The sequence below is a fragment of the Hyla sarda genome, chromosome 4 (assembly GCF_029499605.1).
Source record: "Hyla sarda isolate aHylSar1 chromosome 4, aHylSar1.hap1, whole genome shotgun sequence".
In the NCBI taxonomy this organism is placed as follows: domain Eukaryota; kingdom Metazoa; phylum Chordata; class Amphibia; order Anura; family Hylidae; genus Hyla; species Hyla sarda.
Window position 1 is genome coordinate 142801015 of NC_079192.1, and position 23040 is coordinate 142824054.

General features: G+C 43.1%; 1 protein-coding gene across 3 annotated transcripts in view; it reads left to right on the top strand.

Annotated features, from left to right (window-relative positions):
• Positions 1 to 22585, top strand: part of LOC130368520 (aromatase) — a 64693-nt gene extending 42108 nt beyond the window's left edge. For all 3 annotated transcript variants that reach the window (XM_056572297.1, XM_056572299.1, XM_056572300.1), the window contains 5 exons: positions 7033 to 7147; positions 7259 to 7373; positions 14725 to 14887; positions 18753 to 18994; positions 22116 to 22585. In XM_056572297.1, the coding sequence (XP_056428272.1) occupies positions 7033 to 7147; positions 7259 to 7373; positions 14725 to 14887; positions 18753 to 18994; positions 22116 to 22361 (881 nt within the window). In that variant the 3' untranslated portion in view covers positions 22362 to 22585. The remainder of the gene's footprint in view (positions 1 to 7032; positions 7148 to 7258; positions 7374 to 14724; positions 14888 to 18752; positions 18995 to 22115) is intronic.
• The last annotated feature ends 455 nt before the right edge of the window (positions 22586 to 23040 follow it).

The following is a 23040-nucleotide window of genomic DNA, read 5'->3' on the forward strand; positions in this document are numbered from 1 at the left end:
AAAATTTCAACTCGTAAATTCATCATGAAGTTAACATTGTGGTTAAAGGAATTTCTGCTGTCCCATTCCGCTATGGAAATTCAGCATTCAGGATTCTGCCAAAACATTGAACCTGTCAATAGTTTTTGCAGAATTCTTTGGCAGAGTCAATTGAAGTCAATGGGACGCTGAATTCCGTCTGCAATCTGTGTGTTATGCGCAAGAAATTCTGCCAAAATTCAGCACAAATTCCACGCACACTTCGCAGGGAATCTTCTAAACTGGAAAAATTCTGCTGCCAGCCTGGCAGAAAGAAATCTGTGCAGAAGAGCAGAAATCCCACAGTGGGAATATTGCTTAAGAATGAAAGAGTCAAAAGGGGTTCTTTTGATGAGTCTATTGGGTGCAGAATATGGAGACATTTAACCTCTTAAGGACCCAGCCATTTTACACCTTAGGACCCGGCCATTTTTTGCACATCTGACCACTGTCACTTTAAACATTAATAACTCTGGAATGCTTTTAGTTATCATTTTGATTCCGAGATTGTTTTTTCGTGACATATTCGAATTTAACTTAGTGGTAAAATTTTTTGGTAACTTGCATCCTTTCTTGGTGAAAAATCCCAAAATTTGATGAAAAATTTGAACATTTTGCATTTTTCTAACTTTGAAGCTCTCTGCTTGTAATGAAAATGGATATTCCAAATATTATTTTATTTTATTCACATATACAATATGTCTACTTTATATTTGCATCATAAAATTGACGAGTTTTTACTTTTGGAAGACACCAGAGGGCTTCAAAGTTCAGCAGCAATTTTCCAATTTTTCACAAAATTTCCAAAATCACAATTTTTCAGGGACCAGTTCAGGTTTGAAGTGGATTTGAAGGGTCTTCATCTTAGAAATACCCCACAAATGACCCCATTATAAAAACTGCACCCCCCAAAGTATTCAAAATGACATTCAGTCAGCATTTTAACCCTTTAGGTGTTTCACAGGAATAGCAGCAAAGTGAAGGAGAAAATTCACAATCTTCATTTTTTACACTCGCATGTTCTTGTAGACCCAATTTTTTTATTTTTACAAGGGGTAAAAGGAGAAAATGTATACTTATATTTGTAGCCCAATTTCTCTCGAGTAAGCATATACCTCATATGTCTACGTAAAGTGTTCGGCGGGCGCAGTAGAGGGCTCAGAAGGGAAGGAGCGACAAGGGGATTTTGGAGCGTACGTTTTTCTGAAATGGTTTTTGGGGGGCATGTTGCATTTAGGAAGCCCCTATGGTGCCAGGACAGGAAAAAAAAAACACATGGCATACTATTTTGGAAACTGTACCCCTTGAGGAACGTAACAAGGAATAAAGTGAGCCTTAATACCCTACAGGTGTTTCACAACTTTGCATATGTAAAAAAAATTTCAATAAAATGTGTTTCCCCCCAAATTTCACATTTTTGCAAGGGTTAATAGCAAAAAATACCCCCCAAAATATGTAACCCCATCTCTTCTGAGTATGGAGGTACCCCATAAGTTGACCTGAAGCGCACTACGGGCGAACTACAATGCTCAGAAGAGAAGGAGTCATATTTGGCTTTTTGAGAGCAAATTTTGCTCGGGGGGCTTGTCGCATTTAGGAAGCCCCAATGGTGCCAGAACAGCAAAATAACCCCCACATGGCATACCATTTTGGAAACTAGACCCCTTGAGGAACGTAACAAGGGGTACAGTGAGCATTTACCCCCCACTGGTGTCTGTCAGATCTTTGGAACAGTGGGCTGTACAACATTTTTAATTTGCGCAGCTCACTGTTCCAAAGATCTGTCAGACACCAGTGTGGTGTAAATTCTCACTGCACCCCTCATTACATTCCATGAGGGGTGTAGTTTCCAAAATGGGGTCACATGTGTTTTTTTTTTTTTTTTTGCGTTTGTCAAAACCGCTGTAACAATCAGCCACCCCTGTGCAAATCACCTCAAATGTACATGGTGCACTCTCCCTTCTGGGCCTTGTTGTGCGCCCCCAGAGCACATTGCGCCCGCATATGGGGTATCTCCGTAGTCGGAAGAAGTTGCATTACAAATTTTGGGGGGCTTTTTTCCCTTTTACCTCTTGTCAAAATGAAAAGTATAGGGCAACACCAGCATGTTAGTGTAAAAAATTTATTTTTTTACACTAACATGCTGGTGTAGACCCCAACTTCACCTTTTCATAAGGGGTGAAAGGAGAAAAAGCCCCCCAAAATTTGTAAGGCAATTTCTCCCGAGTACGGCGATACCCCATATGTGACCCTAAACTGTAGCCTTGAAATACGACAGGGCTCCGAAGTGAGAGCGCCATGCGCATTTGAGGCCTGAATTAGGGATTTGCATAGGGGTGGATATAGGGGTATTCTATGCCAGTGATTCCCAAACAGGGTGCCTCCAGCTGTTGCAAAACTCCCAGCATGCTTGGACAGTCAACGGCTGCCGGCAATACTGGGAGTTGTTGTTTTGCAACAGCTGGAGGCTCCATTTTTAAAACAGTGGCGTACCAGACGTTTTTCATTTTTATTGGGGAGGGGAGGGGGGCTGTAAAAAGTAAAAAACACTACATATACACATGTATACGTAGTGTTTTTTACTTTTTATTTTATTTTTTGTTAATGTAGTGTAGTGTAGTGTTTTTAGGGTACAGTCACACGGGTGGGGGGGTTACAGCGATTTTCCCGCTACGAGTTTGAGCTGCCGCGCAAAATTTGCTGCATCGCAAACTTGCAGCCGGATACTCACTGTAAGCCCCCTACCCATGTGAATGTACCCTGTACATTCACAAGGCGGGGACCTCCAGCTGTTGCAAAACTACAACTCCCAGAATGCACAGTCTATCAGTGCATGCTGGTAGTTATAGTTTTCACAACAGCTGGAGGCATACGGGTTGGGAAACACTGGGTTAGGAAACAATGTTTCCCAACCAGTGTGCCTCCTGTTGTTGCAAAACCACAACTCCCAAACATTCTCAGGCATGCTGGGAGTAGTAGTTCGGCAACATCTTTAGAGCCAGATGTTGCCGAACTACAACTCCCAGCATGCTTGGAGTTGTAGTTTGCAACATCTGAAGGACTACAGTTTGCAGACCCCTAATACAGTGGTTCCCAATCTGTGCCCTTCCAGATGTTGCAAAACTACAACTCCCAGTATGTCAAAACTGTCCAGGCATGCTGGGAGTTGTAGTTCTGCAACATCTGAAGGGCCAGATGTTACAGAACTACAACTCCCAGCATGCCTGGACAGTAAGGGCATGCTGAGAATGTGTAGTTTTGCAACATCTGGAAGGGCACAGTGGTCTCCAAACTGTGGACCTCCAGATGTTGCAAAACTGCAACTCCCAGCATGCCCAGATGCCAAGGGCTGTCTGGGCATGCTGGGAGTTGTAGTATATAGGGTCCCAATACAGCAATGCATGTCGCTTTACGGCGACGTGCATTGCTGTAAAGGGCCCGACCGCGGCTGAAGATCAACTCACCTGTCGCCGCCGCCGCCATCTTCCTCGCCGGGATCCGGGTCTTCAGGGATGAGGTAAGTACTGGGGCCGGTCCCCAGCACTCCCCCGTCCCCCGCCGCGTCCTCCGGTCTTCCTCCCGTCCTCTCCGGAATTTCAGGGGCCGGGCAGGACGGGAGGAAGTAATCGCCCCCCCCCCCCCCTCCTGCGATTGGTCGGTTAACTAACTGACAGATCGCAGGGTATAGGAGGAGGTGGCCGGCTTGCCACCTCGCTCCTATACGTTAGCATGGTCCTGGCTGTCTGTGACAGCCAGGATCATGCGAAATTACCGGGCGGTCGGGTTCCAGAGACCCGATCAGCCCAGTATCGCCGCAGATCGCAAGGGCGATTTCCCTTGCGATTTGCGGCGATCGCCGACATGGGGGGCCTACATGGCCCCCCTTGGCGTTTGCCCTGGATCCCTGCTGAAGGATTTCAGCAGGGATCCGCTTCCGATCTCCGCCGGGTGAGCGGCGGAGACCAGGAAAAGACATGACGTATGCATACGTCATGGGTCCTTAAGACCCAGGGTGTTATGACGTATGCATACGTCATGGGTCCTGAAGAGGTTAAAGGGGTATTCCAGGAAAAAACGTTTTTTATATATATCAACTGGCTCCAGAAAGTTAAACAGATTTGTAAATTACTTATATTAAAAAATCTTAATGCTTTCAGTACTTATAAGCTTCTGAAGTTAAGGTTGTTCTTTTCTGTCTAAATCCTCCGTGATGACACCTGTCTCGGGAAACGCCCAGTTTAGAAGAGGTTTGCTATGGCGATTTGCTTCTAAACTGGGCGTTTCCCGAGACAGGTGTCATCAGAGAGGATTTGGACAGAAAAGAACAACCTTAACTTCAAAAGCTCATAAGTACTGAAAGGATTAAGATTTTTTAATAGAAGAAATTTACAAATCTGTTTAACTTTCTGGAGCCAGTTGATATATAAAAAAAAGTTTTTCCTGGAATACCCCTTTAAGGGAAGGGTCAGATGGTGCGCATCCGCAGCACAGGGCTGCCAGCCACAGCCAGGAGCTCACTCTCCAGTCCTTCTGTGACTGCCGTCGGTGCATCTGCAGTGTGAAATATGCTGCGGATGCACCCTCGGTGACCCTGTTCTAATCCCTTAAGAATGCAGAGCATACAGATACGCCCCCGTTCCCGAGTCCTCAAGGACTCAGGGCGCACCTGTACTGCTTACGGGGTTTAAACCGTTCTCACAAGCAGAGGACCGGTTAAACCAGGTTGGTCCCAGGCTGCTATGGGCAGCCAGGACCCATGGCAAACGCTGCGCACCACTGATCGGGCCGATGCCCGGCATTAACCCTTTAGATGCTGCAATCAACTTTGATTGTCTAGAGGGTTAATGCCGGGCATCGGCCCGATCAGCGGTGCCCAGCATTAGCCGTGGGTCCTGGCTGACCGTAGCAACTGGGCCCCATGGGGTTTAACCGATCCTCTGCTCGTGAGAACGGTCAAAAGTGAAAGTAAAACTATTCTGGCAGCTCAGTGGAGCTGATCGGGACTATCGCAACAGAATCACGATGTCCCAATTAGCTTACTGGACGATGGAGGGTCCTCACCTGCCTCCTCATTGGACGATCGGCGATCTACTGCTCAGCAGGCTGGAGCAGCAGAGCGCCGGTAATACTGATCAATGCTATGCTATGGCATAGCATTGATCAGTGTATGCAATCAAAAGATTGCATAGTATAGCCCTCTAAGGGGGCAAAAAAAAGGAAAAGAGTGGTAAAAAAATAAGAGAGTAAATGTGAATAAGCCCCCCATAATAAAATAATATAATAATAAAAGTTTGAATCACCCCCTTTTCCTTTTTAAATAAAATAAACTAATAAAAAAAAATCATATGTGGTACAGCCACATGCGTCAATGTCCGAACTATTAAACTATAAGGTTAGCTAAACTGCACGGTCAATGGCGTACACATAAAAAAAATACCAAAGTCCAAAATTGTGAATTTTTGGTCACTTCATATACCATAAAAATATTAATAAAAAACTATCAAAAAGTCCCATCAAAACCAATACCAATAAAAACTACAGACCACAGTGCAAAAAATAAGCCCTCATATAGCCCTGTATGCGAGAAATAAAAAAGTTATAGGGGTCAGAAAATGACAATTTTAAACATACTAATTTTAGTGCATGTAGTTATACGGTAATTTTTTTAAAGTAGTAAAATAAATGAAACCTACATAAATTGGGTATCCATGAAACCGTATGGACCTACAAAATAAAGATAATGTGTCATTTTTACCGAAAAGTGCACTGCGTAGAAACAGAAGCCCTAAAAATTTGCAAAATGGCATTATTTTTTCATTTCACCCAACAAATACTTTTTTTTGTTTCGCCGCCAATTATGTTATAAAATAAGCAATGTCATTACAAAGTACAATTGGTGACGCAAAAAAGAAGCCCTTATATGGCTCTGAAGATGCAAAATTTAACGCGTTATGATTTTTAGAAGATGAGGAGGAAAAAATGAAATTGCAAAAACGAAGATTGTTTTGAGTCCTTAAAGGGGTAGTCCAGTGGTGAAAAACTTATCCCCTATCCTAAGGATAGGGGATAAGTTTGAGATCGCGGGGGGTCCGACCGCTGGGGCCCCCTGCGATCTCTCTGTACGGGGCCCCGGCTCTCCGCCGAGATAGCGGGTGTCGACCCCCGCACGAGGCGGCGGCCGACACGCCCCCTCAATACATCTCTATGGCAGAGCCGGAGATTGCCGAAGGCAGCGCTTCGGCTCTGCCATAGAGTTGTATTGAGGGGGCGTGTCGGCCGCCGCCTCGCGCGGAGGTCGACACGCCCCCTTCCAGCTGGCTGTCGGGGCTCCGTACAGGAGATCGCGGGGGGCCCCAGGGGTCGGACCCCCCCCCCCCCCCCCCCCGCGATCTGCAACTTATCCCCTATCCTTAGGAAAGGGGATAAGTTGCTCACCACTGAATCACCACTGGACTACTCCTTTAAGGTGAAAATGGGCTGAGTCCTTAAGGGGCTAAAGAGGACTTTGACCCATCCCATTTACTGATACCCTGCTCGTTGAGATCACATGGCTATCAGACTAGATAGGAGGGAGAAAGGACTTGGAGGTGGGAAATCCTTAAATATTTATTAGCAGTCATTTGAATACATAAAACACAGTGTTAGTTATTTAAAAACTATGGGGGAGATTTATCAAAACCTGTGCTGAGGAAAAGTAATGCAGATTTTCATAGCACCCAATTCATTTTTGAAAAGGTCTTGGAAAATGAAAGAAGCATCTGATTGGTTACTATGAGAAACTGCTCTACTTTTCCTCTGCACATGTTTTGATAAATCTCCAATAAACATTACATAGTAAAAAATATTATTCATAATGCTTAGCCTAGAAACAAAGCAAAAATAGTGTTTTAGTGACATTGTAGGATTTTTCTTAGTTTGCAGATCTTGGCACTACAAGAGTAAGAGTGTCTTTCTACAGACCTGTGCTCCTAAGTGGTGTGTCATGTTCTCATCATTTTCTCTTTGTTGTTCCAGAGAATGACATTGTTGTAAAGATACAGAAATACTTTGATGCGTGGCAGGCACTTCTGCTGAAACCAGACATATTCTTTAAAATTTCCTGGCTTTACAAGAAGTATGAGAAATCAGCGTGAGTTCCCACTGTCTAAACAATGCTCTCCCCACTGTGAATGTAAATGTGGCTGAATCCACAAGTGATTTTCCTGATACTAAAAGTAACCATCCTCTCTTTGTGCTTCAGCAATGATTTGAAAGAGACTGTCGAAATTCTCATCGAGCAAAAGCGACGGGAGCTTTCCACTTCAGACAAGCTGGATGAGAATATCGATTTTGCAACGGAGCTTATTTTTGCACAGGTGTGTAGTAAGAGCGCCGGCTTAAATAAATACATGTATAAATAAGTGTGTGGAGCATAGCAGATGGCACCTTACTTGCAAATATAAGAACTGATTGCTAAAAAGGATCGGATGTAATCTGGAGCCTCATCTCATGCACACAGTTAATACAGTATGTTCTATTCCATATCAAAAGAGCACACTACAGGTCTGCAGTACAGACACATATTTCATTATATGAGCTGCAGTATAATATCTCCATGAAGCTATAGTTCTCTAAAAGCAACACTTCTGGAGGTAGGAGAATACCCTATAAGGATAGGGTCACACAGATTTCACGCTGCGGATGCGCTGATGTCAGTCACAAGAGCGGACTCCCTGCTGTGGCCAAGTAGCTCTGTGTGTCCACTTGTAGCTGCGGATTTTCTTCTGTGCATCTGCCACGAGCACTAGAGGCGGCTCTAGACTCTGTGAGGCCTTAGGCAAAACTTGATTATTAGGCTCCCTACCCTTTGAACTTAAGAGAATAGTAGTAAAAGTAGCACCCTTTAGGTAGTAAAAACAGCAGTAGCCCCCTTTAGTTAGTGAAAACAGCAGCAGCCCCCTCTAGGTAGTGAAAACGGCAGCAGCCCCATTTACCCAGGGAAAACAGCAGCAGTCCCCTCTATGTGGTTAAAAAAAAATAAAAATAAAACAATGATACTCGCCTGGCTCCTTAGCATGGCCTCTTCCCTCTTCTTCCTCCTGTCTGAACTCCTGATGACGTCACTCAAGTACCAAAGCGCAGAGCAAGGATGCTCGGCCTCTTGCGGCCATCTGCATATCGCAGGCAACCACAAGAGAGATTGACAGGGCGGGGAGCCAATGGCTCTTTGCTCGGTCAATCAGCAGAATGCCACATTTAACTATAGTCTGGCCGGTTAAGTATGACCAGCCGGCTCGGCAGAGTGATGATGCGTACACTGTACGCATTGGAGGCAAGTTAGGCAGTTGCGAGGCCCCTCAAGCGCAAGGCCTTAGGCAGCCGCCTAACTTGCTTAATGGGTGAGCCGCCTCTAACATGCAGGCACTGTCTCTACAGCAGGAAATCAGCGGACACCCAGAGTTAACCAGCCGCAGCAGAAAATGCTGTGGATGCGCTATGCATGACCCTTCCCTAAAGCAGAATTTACAATAAAAACCCAGTGGATCAAGATCCATGTGTGTATGAGTCTGAGCAATAAAAAGTTCAGAAATAGAGGACTGGTGTATTAACCCTGTTTAAAGTGAAGTTGCTGACCACTACCTACTACTGTCCATCCTATGGGAAGTGATGTCCAAAATCCACCTGGATCTCAGAAAGACCTTTTTAGATATTTCATTCAAAGTGATGGTGTTGTCAGGGGCGGACTGACCGGCCGGTCCGATCGAACGCAGTCTGTGGGCCCAGCCGGGTTAAGGGCTTGCTGCCGCCACTACTGAGGATCCAGGACACTTGTCCCAGATCCCCAGCAGACAGCGCTGCTTTCTCCGGTATGTGCGATACACGCTCATACAGGAGAAGGCATCCCCTCTGTCTGAGCCACATCTGCAGCTTACACAGTGGAGAAAAGACCTCTGCCCCCACGCAGCATGTAGTAAAGGCGCCGATGACGTCACTCATCGGCACCTGTACTGTGAAGGGGAGAAGACTCGGGTCCCTGTGCTGAGGAGATCGCTGCATTGGGACACATACAGGTGAGCATAATTTTTTTATTTTTTAACTTCCTGGGGAAGATGCTTCCTATACCTTCAGCTAAGGTTATTTTATACTCTGCTGCCTATACCTATGGGGAAGGGGGAGGGGCTACCTAACTTTATACTTGGATGCCTAACTACTTACCTACACACCAGGCTATCTAACTACCTACATACCCACTACACTCTTTCACCTGTTGAATGCAGTAGTGATGATAGTTTCTATTGTCAGATTTTAGTTTAAATGTACCGAGTAACTTTACAACGACTGTTGAATCTAATGCATTAGAGACCTTTTGTGAGTTGGTGAGACAGGAGACCACGCATGTCAAAAATACCTTTCAGCCTCATTATCAATCCAACTTAACACACAAAGAAAGAATAGCATTGAATTCCCTGATCCATTACCACAATTTGGTGGTGAAACCCGCTGACAAGGGTGGAGCCACCGTGGTCATGGATCGGGGTAAATATATTCTAGAAGCTGAGCGTCAACTTATTGATACTGACACATACTGTAGACTAAATATGGACCCTACACAAGAGATTGGTTTAAAAATCAAAAGGGTATTGGACATGGCGTTGGACTCTTGTCTCATCGACAAACCTTTGTATGATTTACTGTTAATATTACATCCTACTATTCCCATGATTTATCTGCTCCCGAAGATTCACAAATCACTGGTGGATCCCCCAGGTCGGCCCATAGTATCGGCAGGGGATCCATTACCAGTGGTTTGTCAGTCTTCGTGGAGCAGGTCCTTCGCCCTTATGCCATCCGGGCGAAGTCATACCTTCGTGACACCTCAGACTTCTTAAACAAGATTAAGGATCTATCAATACCAAAGGGGGCCATTGTAGCTACCCTGGACATCATCAGCCTATACACCTCCATCCCACATGATGGGGTGTACAGGCTGTGAGGTCCAATATTGCTTCAGATTTCTCTTCAAACCAAACAGAATGTATTATCACTTTATTAGAATTGATTCTCAAAAACAACTACTTTTTATTTAATGATGTTTTTTATTTGCAGACCTCCGGTGCTGGAGGAATCGTTTGTCTATGTGTCCCACCACTCCAGCTCATTTCTGGGGTGGTGGAGATACATAGATGACGTTTTTTTGGTTTGGTCAGGCACTATGAACACTTTGTTGGTTTTTGTTGATTATCTAAATTCTGTTGATACACACATTAAGTTTACTTTGCACGCATCTAGTTCTCAGGTCAATTTTCTAGATACTCAGGTGATCATAAAAAATAATAGATTAACAACAGAACTATTTGTGAAGGAAACTGATTGTAATTCAGTACTACATTTCAACAGCTGTCACCCCCGCCCAATGGTGCGCTCATTGCCATACAGCCAAATGCTGATGGCAAGGCGCATCATTGAGGCGAAAGAAAAAACTGAACCTACTCTGGAGAAAATGATTTCCAATTTCTCCAGACGTGGCTATCCCAAACAGCTATTACTAGAGGGGAAATGTAGGGCACTTGCGACTGACCTAAATCAACTCTTAGGTACCTCTAAGGTAAAAAAAACACGGAATCAAGAGTTGCCTTTGTGTCCACATATGGTGAACATTCTAAAAAAATTGCCCAAATACTTAATAAAAACTGGAACATATTACAAAGGAGTTTCCCGAACATACCAGAGTTCTCCAATAGACCACTTATTTCTTATAGAAGACTTCCCAATCTAAAATACAAGTTAGTCATAACAGACATCTCCAATAAAATGCCTACTCAGAGATACCTGACAGTCAGGAGTAGGGGATCCTACCCCTGCTGTCAGTGTGTAAATTGCACCCATATGGACAAAGGTTCGGTATTTACACATCCAACAACAGGTCAACAATTTAAGATACATCATTACCTAACATGCACATCATCTTATGTGGTTTATGTCTTGAGGTGCCCGTGTGGTCTCCTCTATGTGGGGGAGACAATATGGGACTTCAAGACAAGGTTTAACCAGCATCAGTATTGCATTAGGAAGCAGAGACTTGATCTCCCAGTCTCAAAACACTTTGTAGAAGCGAAACATTCTGAAAGGGACTTGAGATTTATGTTAGTGGATTGTATACCACCTTCCAAGAGAGAAGGTGACCGCATAAGCCAATTGAAAAGACGCGAGTTAAAATGGATTCACGATTTACAGATTCTTCGACCGAAGGGTCAGTAACACACAGGATATATAATGCCAGATAGAGGTTATGTGATAGAGAAGTTGCCCGCCAGTTTGACCCGATGGTCCAGAGGGATGCCCAAAACAGAATAGTGTAATAGTAGTGATCTAAAATTTGAATATAATCTATATATGTATTTCATTTAAATACTTATTGTTTTTTTCTTATTTTTTTAGGGATACAGATGGGCCGCTGGTGATATATAAGAGTCGGGGAGAGAATGGTTTTCCATGCCTTAAATCTGTATAGAACACATTTATAACACTGTATTATGTATGATGTATTATTTATGTTTATTACATTTTTATGGGAGAATTTACAGTGCACTGGACCAATCATATAAATAAAACAGGATGTGGTAACACTATATTTATTTTTATGTAATTTTATTTATTTTATTTTATTTAAATTTCTTTCTTTTATTTTAAATTTATTCTAAATCTTTCTTTATATACTTTTATTTAAAAAAAATTTATATATATTTTTTTCGCTTTACTTCGTTTTATTTTCATTTTTTATTTTAGTTTTATGTTTTATTTTTTTAGTTCTTTGGCTTAGAGACGGGGATTGTGTGTTGGATAGCATAAGGTGTTAATATATTGTAAAAAGACTATCCGGACCCCAGCGTGGATGTACCATGTGTGTGATGGGCACCCCCATCCACTTCAGTGGAAATCCAAAAGACTGGGGATTTTCCTCGCCTATTGGTGCCGGAGACCTTCAATGGCCCCGTGACCCATGGACGAGTAGCCCATTTTTGGCCCATCATTGGGTCCAAGATATGGGCAAGGGATACCCCCAATGGGTGGGGTTAATGTGCCAAGTACGCCTGAATCTTGTGCAAGTAGGGGTTAACTTCTGTACTAGAACACCGAAGCAATATGCATCCACACACAACACCTGAAATAGCATAACAATTCTACATTTATTTTATTTTCATTTTTATTATTATTTTTATGATTTCCTTTCTATCTCTTCATTTTTTTAGTTGTTTATTTTGTGATTCTTTTTTCTATATAGTGGAGACCGAAGGTCGCGGTTGATACTCGCCGCCGATTCGGGTTGAGTTATGCTATGCATCCTTTACCCAACTGGGCGGCGTTTGTCACCACGACAACCGGGATCGTAATACACAGATTACTACTTACCTTAATAAAGATGGCCGCCGGAACAACTCTGAACGCTAGAGCGCATGCGCGAAGCAACGGAGCCGGCCGGCGAAACAATCGATGATGTCAGAGACCACATGATTATTCTCTGATACCGTTGATTGGTCCACAGCACTGTGAATGCATAGACACTTCTGGCGTTCGGCGCCATTACCTTTTATGCATGGAGGACGTTTTCTCCCCCCAGTGAGTTACACCATAGACCCACCCACTTGTTATGTATTGTAATGATAGATCATTTAACTGTATGAAATTGTATCACAATACCAGTTCTCTGTATGATCCATGTATCATGTATATGTGGATTTGATTTTAATCATGCACTAGCACTTGGTTGTTATGTATACATCCCTTACTTTGTATTGATATGCACGATTGGCACTTTAATATTTTGTATACACTTTTAATTGTTTGTAATTGATTTTGACATGTTTCACCCTATATATACTTTGTAAAGATCACTATTGTTAGCTTGAGAAGGGTGTTGTGAGGACACCGAAACATCGCACCAAGTTTTGTTCATGGAATAAAGACACTTTTTCCTTTTTTACTAACTGGAGTGCTGCGGTCATCCCTTATTCTATGCTGTGAATTGGATCCAGGACCAGGGTCCCAGAGACCGACACGCACCCCTACCGGTTTACTTTATCGTAGTGCTGCTCTACCCCCCATTTTGTCTACCTACATACCCAGCTACCTAACTATGTACATACCTGGCCTTTATACATGGCTGCCTAACTACCTAGCTAGCCCTCTACTTACCTTGCTTGTCACCTACTTACATATCTGGCTTCTTGATCTACCTACCTAGTTACCAATTTACCTGGCTACCTACCTACCTGCCCTTTTACTGTGCAGGATGCAAAGGAGGGCATTATTATAGCTTGTGGGCCTATAGATGGAAAAATTGTGTAGAGGAGGGGAGGGCACTGGAAAAATGCAGAGTCTGACATATTTGTCCTGCAGATGTTAAGAGATCCACATGGCGGTCTGATCCGGACGGAGAAGAAAAGGAAAGAGGATGCCGCCGATCAGAAAAGACGCAATTGTGAGTCCCAAAATGTAACAGTAATCGCTTATATGGTTTACACATCCTGTGCACAGCTGATATCTACCGCCATATGGTCCTTTATATAATCACTTATACAGATCCTTTATAGTATACTGGTCTGTGTACAGTGACCCCCTGACCTACCATGGCCCCGACATATGATCAAATCGACATACGATGGCCTCTCAGAGGCCATCGCATGTCGATGTCAGCATCGACATACGATGCTTTTTTATGTCTGGGCCATCGCATTAACTGCTATCTGGCAGCGCAAAATGCTTAAGCTGCTGCCGGATAGCAGCTTAATGTTCCCCGTGTGGTGCGGTAAGTATTACTTACCTCTCCACGATGCTCCGGGGTGCCCTCCGGGTCCAGCGCTGGTCTTTCGGTGTCTTCTCGGCCCTCTCCGATGACGTCAATACGCTGCTGCGCACGTCATCCAATAGGAATGGCGTACGCAGCGGCGTAATGATGTCGCTACGCAGGCCCAGTAAGGCCTTGCGGAAGACAGCGGAGGACCGGAGAAGACCAGGAGAGGACCGGAGAAGACAGCAGAGGACCGGAGAAGACCAGGAGAGCCCAGCGGAGGCCCGGGGTCACCATCGCGAGCGGCGGGGACAGGTGAGTACAGCTTCCTATACTTTACATTGCACAAATCCCTCAACATACAATGGATTCGACAAACGATGGCTCGTTTGGAACACATTACCATCGTATGTTGAGGGACCACTGTATAGTGGTTCTACTCAGTACAGTATGGCGGTATTATCCAGTTATTGTGTGGTGGTATATATTTACTCCTTGTATATAAGTATTATTGGTCATGGAAATTTACCTACGTTAAAGAATTTCTTACATATATAAATTTTAGTTTATTGTGTGTGGGATTTGGGTGGAATAGGGGCGTGGCAGAAGATTGACAAGCTGCAGAGCCTAGCAGGGGCCCTTGGCTTTTTTTTGTCCGGGGCCCCGAGTGTTGTCAGTCCGCCCCTGGTGTACTACTACCACTTTATGATAGCTAGTGAACCAACCACTGTGTTCCCTACCAATCCTAAGAATGAAAGATTTAGTGCTACTTTAGTGCTACCTCCTTTTCTAAGTTTTCCCTATACTGTTGTCCTCCTGAGTACTCGCTGTGCACAGCTTCTTCAAGTGAATGGGAATAGAAGAACATTGTGAACAATAAATGAAAAAAATAAAATGGCTCAGAAATACAAATATTATTCTATTTTCTCTATTTCAAGAACCATGGAGATCTTACTGCTGAAAATGTGAACCAGAGCATTTTGGAAATGCTGATAGCGGCTCCTGACACCATGTCTGTCTCATTGTACTTCATGCTGATCCTCATAGCTCAACATCTGAAAACCGAAGAGAGGATAATGAATGAGATCAACACTGTAGTTGGTAAATATTACATGATCTTTTTTGTTGCAGCAATTTCTTTTTACCTTTGATGTGCTGTGTAACGCCATGAGTTGTGCTGGGATGCGTTAATTGTCTTATTATAGACAACAGTGGCATATTGCTAGGATATTATTGCTATCCTATTTTATGCCTATCACTTCTTTCAATTTTACCTTTGGACAAAAAAAGGCTGTATACCCCTGATCTATAATCTATTATTGAGAAGCAAGGTAAGTAGTGTATAACACATACAGTACGTGTAAACACACACAGAATTTTCTGTAGTGTGAACATATTTTATTTTGCATTGCGAGTTATATTTACATATTTTAATGTACAGCATGAACCTACTAAATGACTTTGTCCTGTCTGATGACTACAAACTGCCTAGAGATAGCTAATGTCACATTACATTCTTCTAATGTTTATACAATAGGCAAGGCAGGAGTCGCACTACAACTACACAATGTCAAAAGTCCACCGTGATTCCAGTTGTGCAGAGCTTGTGGCAAAATGTCACATAAATCATAGTGATTAGTTTGTAATGTGAACGCATTTTAAATGACATTGTAAAGCTCATGTCATATATAGTATTGTAAGAATAGAAGGTTAACATTAGCTGCAAAGTATTTTTATACAGTACTAGCTGAGTACCCGGCGTTGCCTGGTTTTTCCTTCCTAATCCTTGATGGGGAGGAAAATCAACAAAGCTTTTGACTTCATGTCCCGTCCTCATATATTGTTGTCATATCCCAACCCCATATCCTGTCCTCATATCTCAATCCCATATCCCGTCCTCATATCCCAACCTCATATCCTGTCCTCATATCCCGTCATCATATCTCGACCTCATATCCTGACCTCCTATCCTGTCCTCATATCTCGACCTCCTATCCCGTCCTCCTCTCCCGTACATATATCCTGACCTCCTATCTCAACCTCATATCCTGTCCTCCTATTCCATCCTCCTATCTCGACCTCATATCCCTTCCTCATATCCCGACCTCATATCTCGACCTCCTATCCCGAAGTCCTATGCCGACCTCATATCCAGTCCCCATATCCTGACCTCCTATTCTGTCCTCCTATCTCGTCCTCCTATCCCGACCTCCTATCCTGACCTCATATCCCGACCTCATATCTAGACCTCATATCCTGTCCTCATATCCCGACCTCATATCCCGACCTCATATCCAGACCTCATATCCCGACCTCCTATCCCGACCTGTAATATGTGTACCAGGTATTATCGAAATATCTTGATTTGCATGGGACTTTAAACAAAAACCCAGACCCTCACAAATGGGGGTCTAACTATCCTATATTTTTATGTGACATATAAGTAACAAGTGACCAAGTATTATCAAAATATCTCCAGCCGTTTGGAAGTTATGCAGTAACATATTTCCCATAGACTTGTATGGGACTTAAAACAAAAACCCCGACCCTGGCAAATGGGGGTGAGTAAGGGTTAAATCACCAATCCTATGTTTGTTGTTCACATATAAGTAACGTGTGCCAAGTTTCATGTTAATATCTTTAGCCGTTTGGACATGATGCTGGAACATACACACATACACACACACACGCACACATACATACATACACACATTGAGTTTTATATATATATATATATATATATATATATATATAGATGTATATAAAATATACTCTTAATATCGAGCAGTTAGGCTACATGCACAGACTGGGAAATGAGGTGGTGCTTTTTTACATACACATTTTCTTCCATAATCAGAAAAATGTGGCCTCATTTTTCCGGATTACAGCTATAGAGTAAACTTAAAGGACATCTGCAGTGCTGGGCAAAAAAACTTTTTTTTACCTAATTTAATAGGTCTTTGAAAGACCTTTCCAACGATGTCTCCCCCATCAAAATTGTCCCAGTCTTTCTCCCGTTATCAGCACACGAATTACGGAGGAGAAGTGAAAATAAAACTACATCTCCCATCATGCCTTGTGCTTACTTCCTGTAAGCTGCTGCCCTCCCCCTGTTCTATCCCCCCGAGCAAATTATTATATTGTAACGCCCACATCTCCCTTCCCTATGCATACACCCTCCCCTTCTGCTCATCTCCCCCTCCCCATGCTGCTCCTGTCCAGTGATGAAGCAGCTGCCTCCGTGCTCACTGTAGTGTGGGCTCTGGAGAGTGGAGAGTGAACGTAAAAATGGTAAAAAAACATAATTGTTTGTCTATAAAACTGTCCTGATAGGGGTCCCTCCATCTTTTTCACAACTACAACTCCAAGCATGCCCAGTTATTTTATATGCTGTTCGGGCATGCTGGGAATTCCAGTGGTGCCTCCAGCTGTTGCAAGACTACAAATCCCAGCATGCCCTGTCAGCTTTCTGCTGTATGTGCATGCTTGGAGTAGCAGAGGTGACTCCAGCTGTTGTAAGACTATGTTTGAGTGTATAGAGGAGTTGTAGTTCACCAACACCTCTACTGTATCAGGAGACTCCTGGGAGTTGTAGTTCACCAACACCTCTATTGTATCTCTGTAGTCTCCTGGGAGTTGTAGTTCACCAACACCTGTATTGTATCTCTGTAGTCTCCTGGGTGTTGTAGTTCACCAACACCTCTATTGTATCTCTGTAGTCTCCTGGCTGGGAGTTGTAGTTCACCAACACCTCTATTGTATCTCTGTAGTCTCCTGGGGGTTGTAGTTCATCAACACCTATATTGTATCTCTATAGTCTCCTGGGAGTTGTAGTTCATCAACACCTCTATTGTATCTCTGTAGTCTCCTGTGAGTTGTAGTTCACCAACACCTATATTGTATCTCTGTAATCTCCTGGGAGTTGTAGTTCATACACCAGTGTTTCCCAACCAGGGTGCCTCCAGATGTTGCAAAACTACTACTCCCAGCATTCCCTGGTTGGGAAACACTGGCATACACACACACATAACAGGGACTACAACTCCCAGCATGTGTCATTCAGTAGTCCCCCTCCCCCCTCTCACACACAGAATCAGTATGATATTTATTCCCTGTAGTCTATACACCACCAGCCCGTGCAGTGTAATATGTCTCCTTCACACACACGTCCCCCCCCCTCCCTGCTCTGTGGTTTGCTCTGTGTTTCCCCCATGATAACTTGAATCCTCCCCGTGATAAGTGAGGTCCTATGTAGACAGAGCAGGGGAGGGGGGAGGAGCTGTGGACGTCCTCATTCTCCCCCTGATTGAATCTTACAGATAGGGGCGTTTCTGAGGATGAGCCTATGGCTGCCTCAGAAAGCACCCGTTCATGCATATGCATAAGCAGGGAGGACCCGACAGAGGCTAGGGGGAGCACAAACACTGCTGGGAGGAAGAGATCTCCGTCCCCAAGATGGCGGCTGCAATGTAATGAATAGGGGACGGACGCAGGACTACTGGGCTATGCTGGCAACTCTAATATCTCAGAAACGGCTGCATATAGGTAAATAGAAATAATTGACTGAATTGTATAACTTTTGTTTGGGGAACATTTGGGCAGGGATTTTTGACCACTACAGTTGTCCTTTAATAGGTTGGTACAAATGTAGGCAGGCAGGATAAAAACAAGTGTCATTGGCTACACTTACAACTTCTGGCCTGAATCCTGAGGAGACCTTTACAGTGTTAGGGTAGGGTCACACATGCTGTATGCTGCCGCATATTTTCCTACCCAATAAAGTCAATTGGTAGCCAAATCAGCCACATAGCAAATACGTCACTTGTGACCCTATCCTTAGCCTGGTTCCTGAAGACAAATAACACTTTATGGAGTTAGGCTATAAATCCGATTAGTACTTACCTCTCACAGAAGAAATAAAAAGTACCAGGTACGTTTTTGTAAATATATCTTCCTTCTAACTTAGGTGATCGGGAAGTACAGGGTAGTGACTTGCACAATCTTAAGGTTCTGGAGAATTTCATCTTTGAGAGCATGAGGTACCAGCCCGTGGTAGACCTGGTCATGCGCAAGGCTCTGGAGGATGATACCATAGATGGCTATTATGTAAAGAAGGGCACCAACATCATCTTGAACCTTGGACGTATGCACAGAGTTGAGTTTTTTCCAAAGCCAAATGAATTCAGCCTGGAAAACTTCGAGAAAACGGTATGTACATATTCCTGTTCAGTTGTAACAATTGTCAGCACTTCAAAATGATGAAGAACTGACCTTATTTACCCAAATATTCACATGCAACCTTTAAGCCCATCGCTTTGGGCCTTCCTTGTGATATTTTATTATATCATTATTCTTTGTGAGACTTCTACCTAGCTGTTTGTGGAAACCATTTTAGCCTGTTTTTATTTTTCCCATTCATTTGTAAACACCAGGTATAGCATAGAACAAGCTGTCTTGTTTTGGCCGTGGGAGTTTAACCTTTTACGAATAGATGCACTTGTAAAATTGTATCTTTATCATAAAAGCGGCACTTTAAGAAGTGAATATTCAACAAGATACATATGCTATGGCTAGATTCCATTGTTACAGTATCCTCTTTATTAATCAGAGTGATAATTGCGTGTTGTTATTAGAATCGAGTATGGTGAGTAATACAGAACGTGGGCACATTAATAGGACAATGCAGTAGAAAATTAAAGCACAGAGCGCTCTTCAAAAATACATTTCCAGAGCTTCAGTAGTGATGCATTTGTTATTGTTATTTATTCCTAGGATCTATCCTGATAATTTAAATAAGGGCTTTGACATTATCAAATGCAGCACTTTAAAGGAACACTTCGTTGGGAGTTTTTTTTTTCTAATTATGGTCATTGTTTGGGATTAAAAGAAACAAAAAATTGTACTTACCTCCATCGCTACCATGGCGCCTCTGGTGTACATCTTCAATCCCTTGCAGCAATCAGTTTCCTGAATCTGCAGCATGACTGACGTCTTCTAAAGCAGCCGAGCCCAGTGTGTCATACTGCATAGTGATGTCCCACCTCGGTCAGCGATTCACTGAGCTGCAGTATGACACGTTGGGCTTGGGTGCTCCCATAGACCACAATCACACAGCAGCTTCAGGAAGATGATCACTGCAGGGGAATGGAGCAGGACACAAGAGGCAGGAGCGCTGGATGCAAGTACAGGTTTATTTTTTTTAAATGCCGCACAAAGGCTATAATTAGGAAAAAAGAAACTCCTGTCAGAATTATTCTTTAAAAATATTTAATGTCTGCTTATAGTGTTACAATGAATAAGAACAAAATGCACAGACCTCATCTCCTGTGGGCTGTTCATACACACACACATATTTATAAAAGACACACAAACCCAGGTATCTGGGAAAATCCAACATATAGAAAAGGACTTTTAGCTGCAATCCATTGCTAGAAAATGTTGTTTGTCATACAAAAATGTGTTTGTCATGGCCGCCACAGAACACCACACCAGTGTGAACAGTGTGAACAGCTACCATGTGCTTCCTGCCAGAGGGCTGGAAGAATGCTTGGAGGAAACCCATATGCAGTCTTTTCTGTGGTGGCCATTGTTGCTGTGGTACTTTGCCTGTGGGGTGGGGTGGTATGGCTCAGAGCCAGGGACTTGGTCGGGCAGTAGTGGGGTTGCCTGGCCACTGGGTCATTCCCCTTGTGGGCCTGATGTCGCGGCAGCAGTGGTCGTCGCCTGACGTTACACCAGTGTTAGTTTAGGGACCCACTCTTATCAGGTGGCCTTGATGTGGCAAGTAGGCTTGCATGTTTTGATCAAAAGGTCCACTAGCAACCTGTTAGTTTTCTATGGGATATGTTATCACCTCTTACAGTGGAAGTGCCAGTTTTCATGTGCTGTGCTGCTGATACATGACTGTATTATAAGTTATGGCATTTCATTTCAGTAAAAAAGTTGTTTAATAAAAAGCATCTAGTCCAAAAAGATATCATGCACAGAACCATATTACACTACTATACTGGGTGGTTTGGATCTATCATATGGCAGTAATATTATTATGTAGTTTTTTTCTTACCATACTCTGTGTGTTGCCATACAATGCTGTATGGATTACTATCTTTCCCTATAGATGTCAATAGAAACTTGGCTTATAGAAACATATACAGTAAGTTTTATGTGTGTACCATTCACCCCCCCCCCCCTTCCCTCCCTCATAACTGCTGACACAAGGAAGCAAAAAAAAAAAAAAATTGTACACAAACAATACTGGAATGTAACACTACAGTGATCCCTCAACTTACAATGGCCTCAACATACAATGGTCTTTTCTGGACCATTGTTACTTGAAACCAGACTCAACATACAGTACAATGCTACGGACAGTCCAGATCTGCAAAACGTGTCAATGGCTGGAAGAACTGACCAATCGGAATGGGCATTTTACCGATAAAACCCCTGTATTACTGAAGCATATGCACTGACTGGATGTCTGGTAACGCCTCCCTACAGTATAGGGAGGTATTATATGTTCTGTACTACACTTTACCTGTGCCAGGGTTACCTGCTCCTTTGGACACCAGGTGAGGTTGGCACCATTTTACTTATTCAGGACATTGTGTGTACCCTGAAGAAGCTCCTGTCCTCTACATAGATAGTGATTTACAGCTTCCAGCAGCTTTAAGGACGTTCATGGACTTGCTTTATCTGTATTAGTTATCTACTTATTTTTCTTTAATCCTCACTTTTTCCTATATTTGGGGCTTCAGAACCAATTACCACGTTTCCATAGAGTTATGGTTTCAACATACAATGGTCGCCCCGGAACCAATTAATATTGTAACTTGAGCTACCACTATATATGGAACTTCTATGGAATTACACAGGGGATTGGTATGGTACCAGTACAGAGCACTGTGGAGACATCCAGTAAATAATATGATACCATATAGACATTAACAAATGCAGTTTGCACATTTATTACATATGCTGCTGGTACCAATGTTTCATACAATTGTGCATATGAATCCTTAAAGGGATATTTTTCACCTATCCCCTAGATAAGTAATAAATGTTAGATAGCGCCAGGCACAAGACCATGGTTAGAATACCATGTTAGAATGGAGCAGATGCTGAGGCTATGTTCTCTAACTTTATTCAAAGTCTATGGCATAAATATAGCCGAGCAATGTGCCTGACTACCAGAATTGTAAAGTACTGGTGTAAAAACAACTCAATCTTCTTTATGTTGGTACTAATACTTATAGAACTAAGGTAGAGCATTAAAGAAAAAGCTACCGTACTCATATTATAGTGTTCTGATGTGTTTCCCTTATGATTCCAGGTCCCACACCGCTACTTTCAGCCATTTGGATTTGGTCCCCGGGCATGTGCAGGAAAATACATAGCTATGGTGATGATGAAAGTGATCCTGGTCACCCTGCTGAAGAGATACAAGGTGCAGAACCTGCAGGGACGGTCCTTGGAGAACATTCACAACAATAATGATTTGTCCATGCATCCTGATGAATCCCAGTCCTCACTAGAGATGATCTTCATTCCCCGTCATACAGATCCACTCACACACTAGCACACAGCATATTCATTCATGCCAAGTCTGGAATTTGGAATTGTGATTCATCTAGTCACTGTGTTGGTCTGTGTTTAATCTCTGTTCAACTCTTGCCATTGTGTGACAGCTGTAATTGTCAGTGACATGTTCCTAGTTTAACAGAGTGATCTATTTTATGTATATTTAACAGTATTATTATTATAATTATTATTATTATTAATAAAATATCTTGTTTATTTTCACATATTAGACACTCTTACTTGTATCAGGCAGTGTTCCCTAAGTTTAGTAGAATGAAATGGTGACATTTGTCTGCAAGAGTGGCCACTAGTATTGCAGTCTGTAGGTAGCAGTGTCTGCATGATTCAATACATGGAAGTCTCAGGACCCTTGTGGTCCTGGTTGGAATTGCCGAAGTGGCACCTATCACCCATATACTGTTGGGATGCCATAAATGTACATGATAGAAACACTTCTTAGGCTAAGTTTCCACTTTAAAAAAAAAAAAAATTTAACCTAAAGAAACGCCAGAAAAACTGCGACAGCTGTTTTGGCACTTTTTCTGGTGTTTTTTTCTGGTGTTTTTTTCAGGTGTGTGGAAACAGCCAATTTTGTACCCTGCAGTCTTCAAGGTACCACTCTGTGGGTCTGATGCTGAGCGCCCGGTCCATAGAGTGTAAGGAGGTGAGGAGTGATG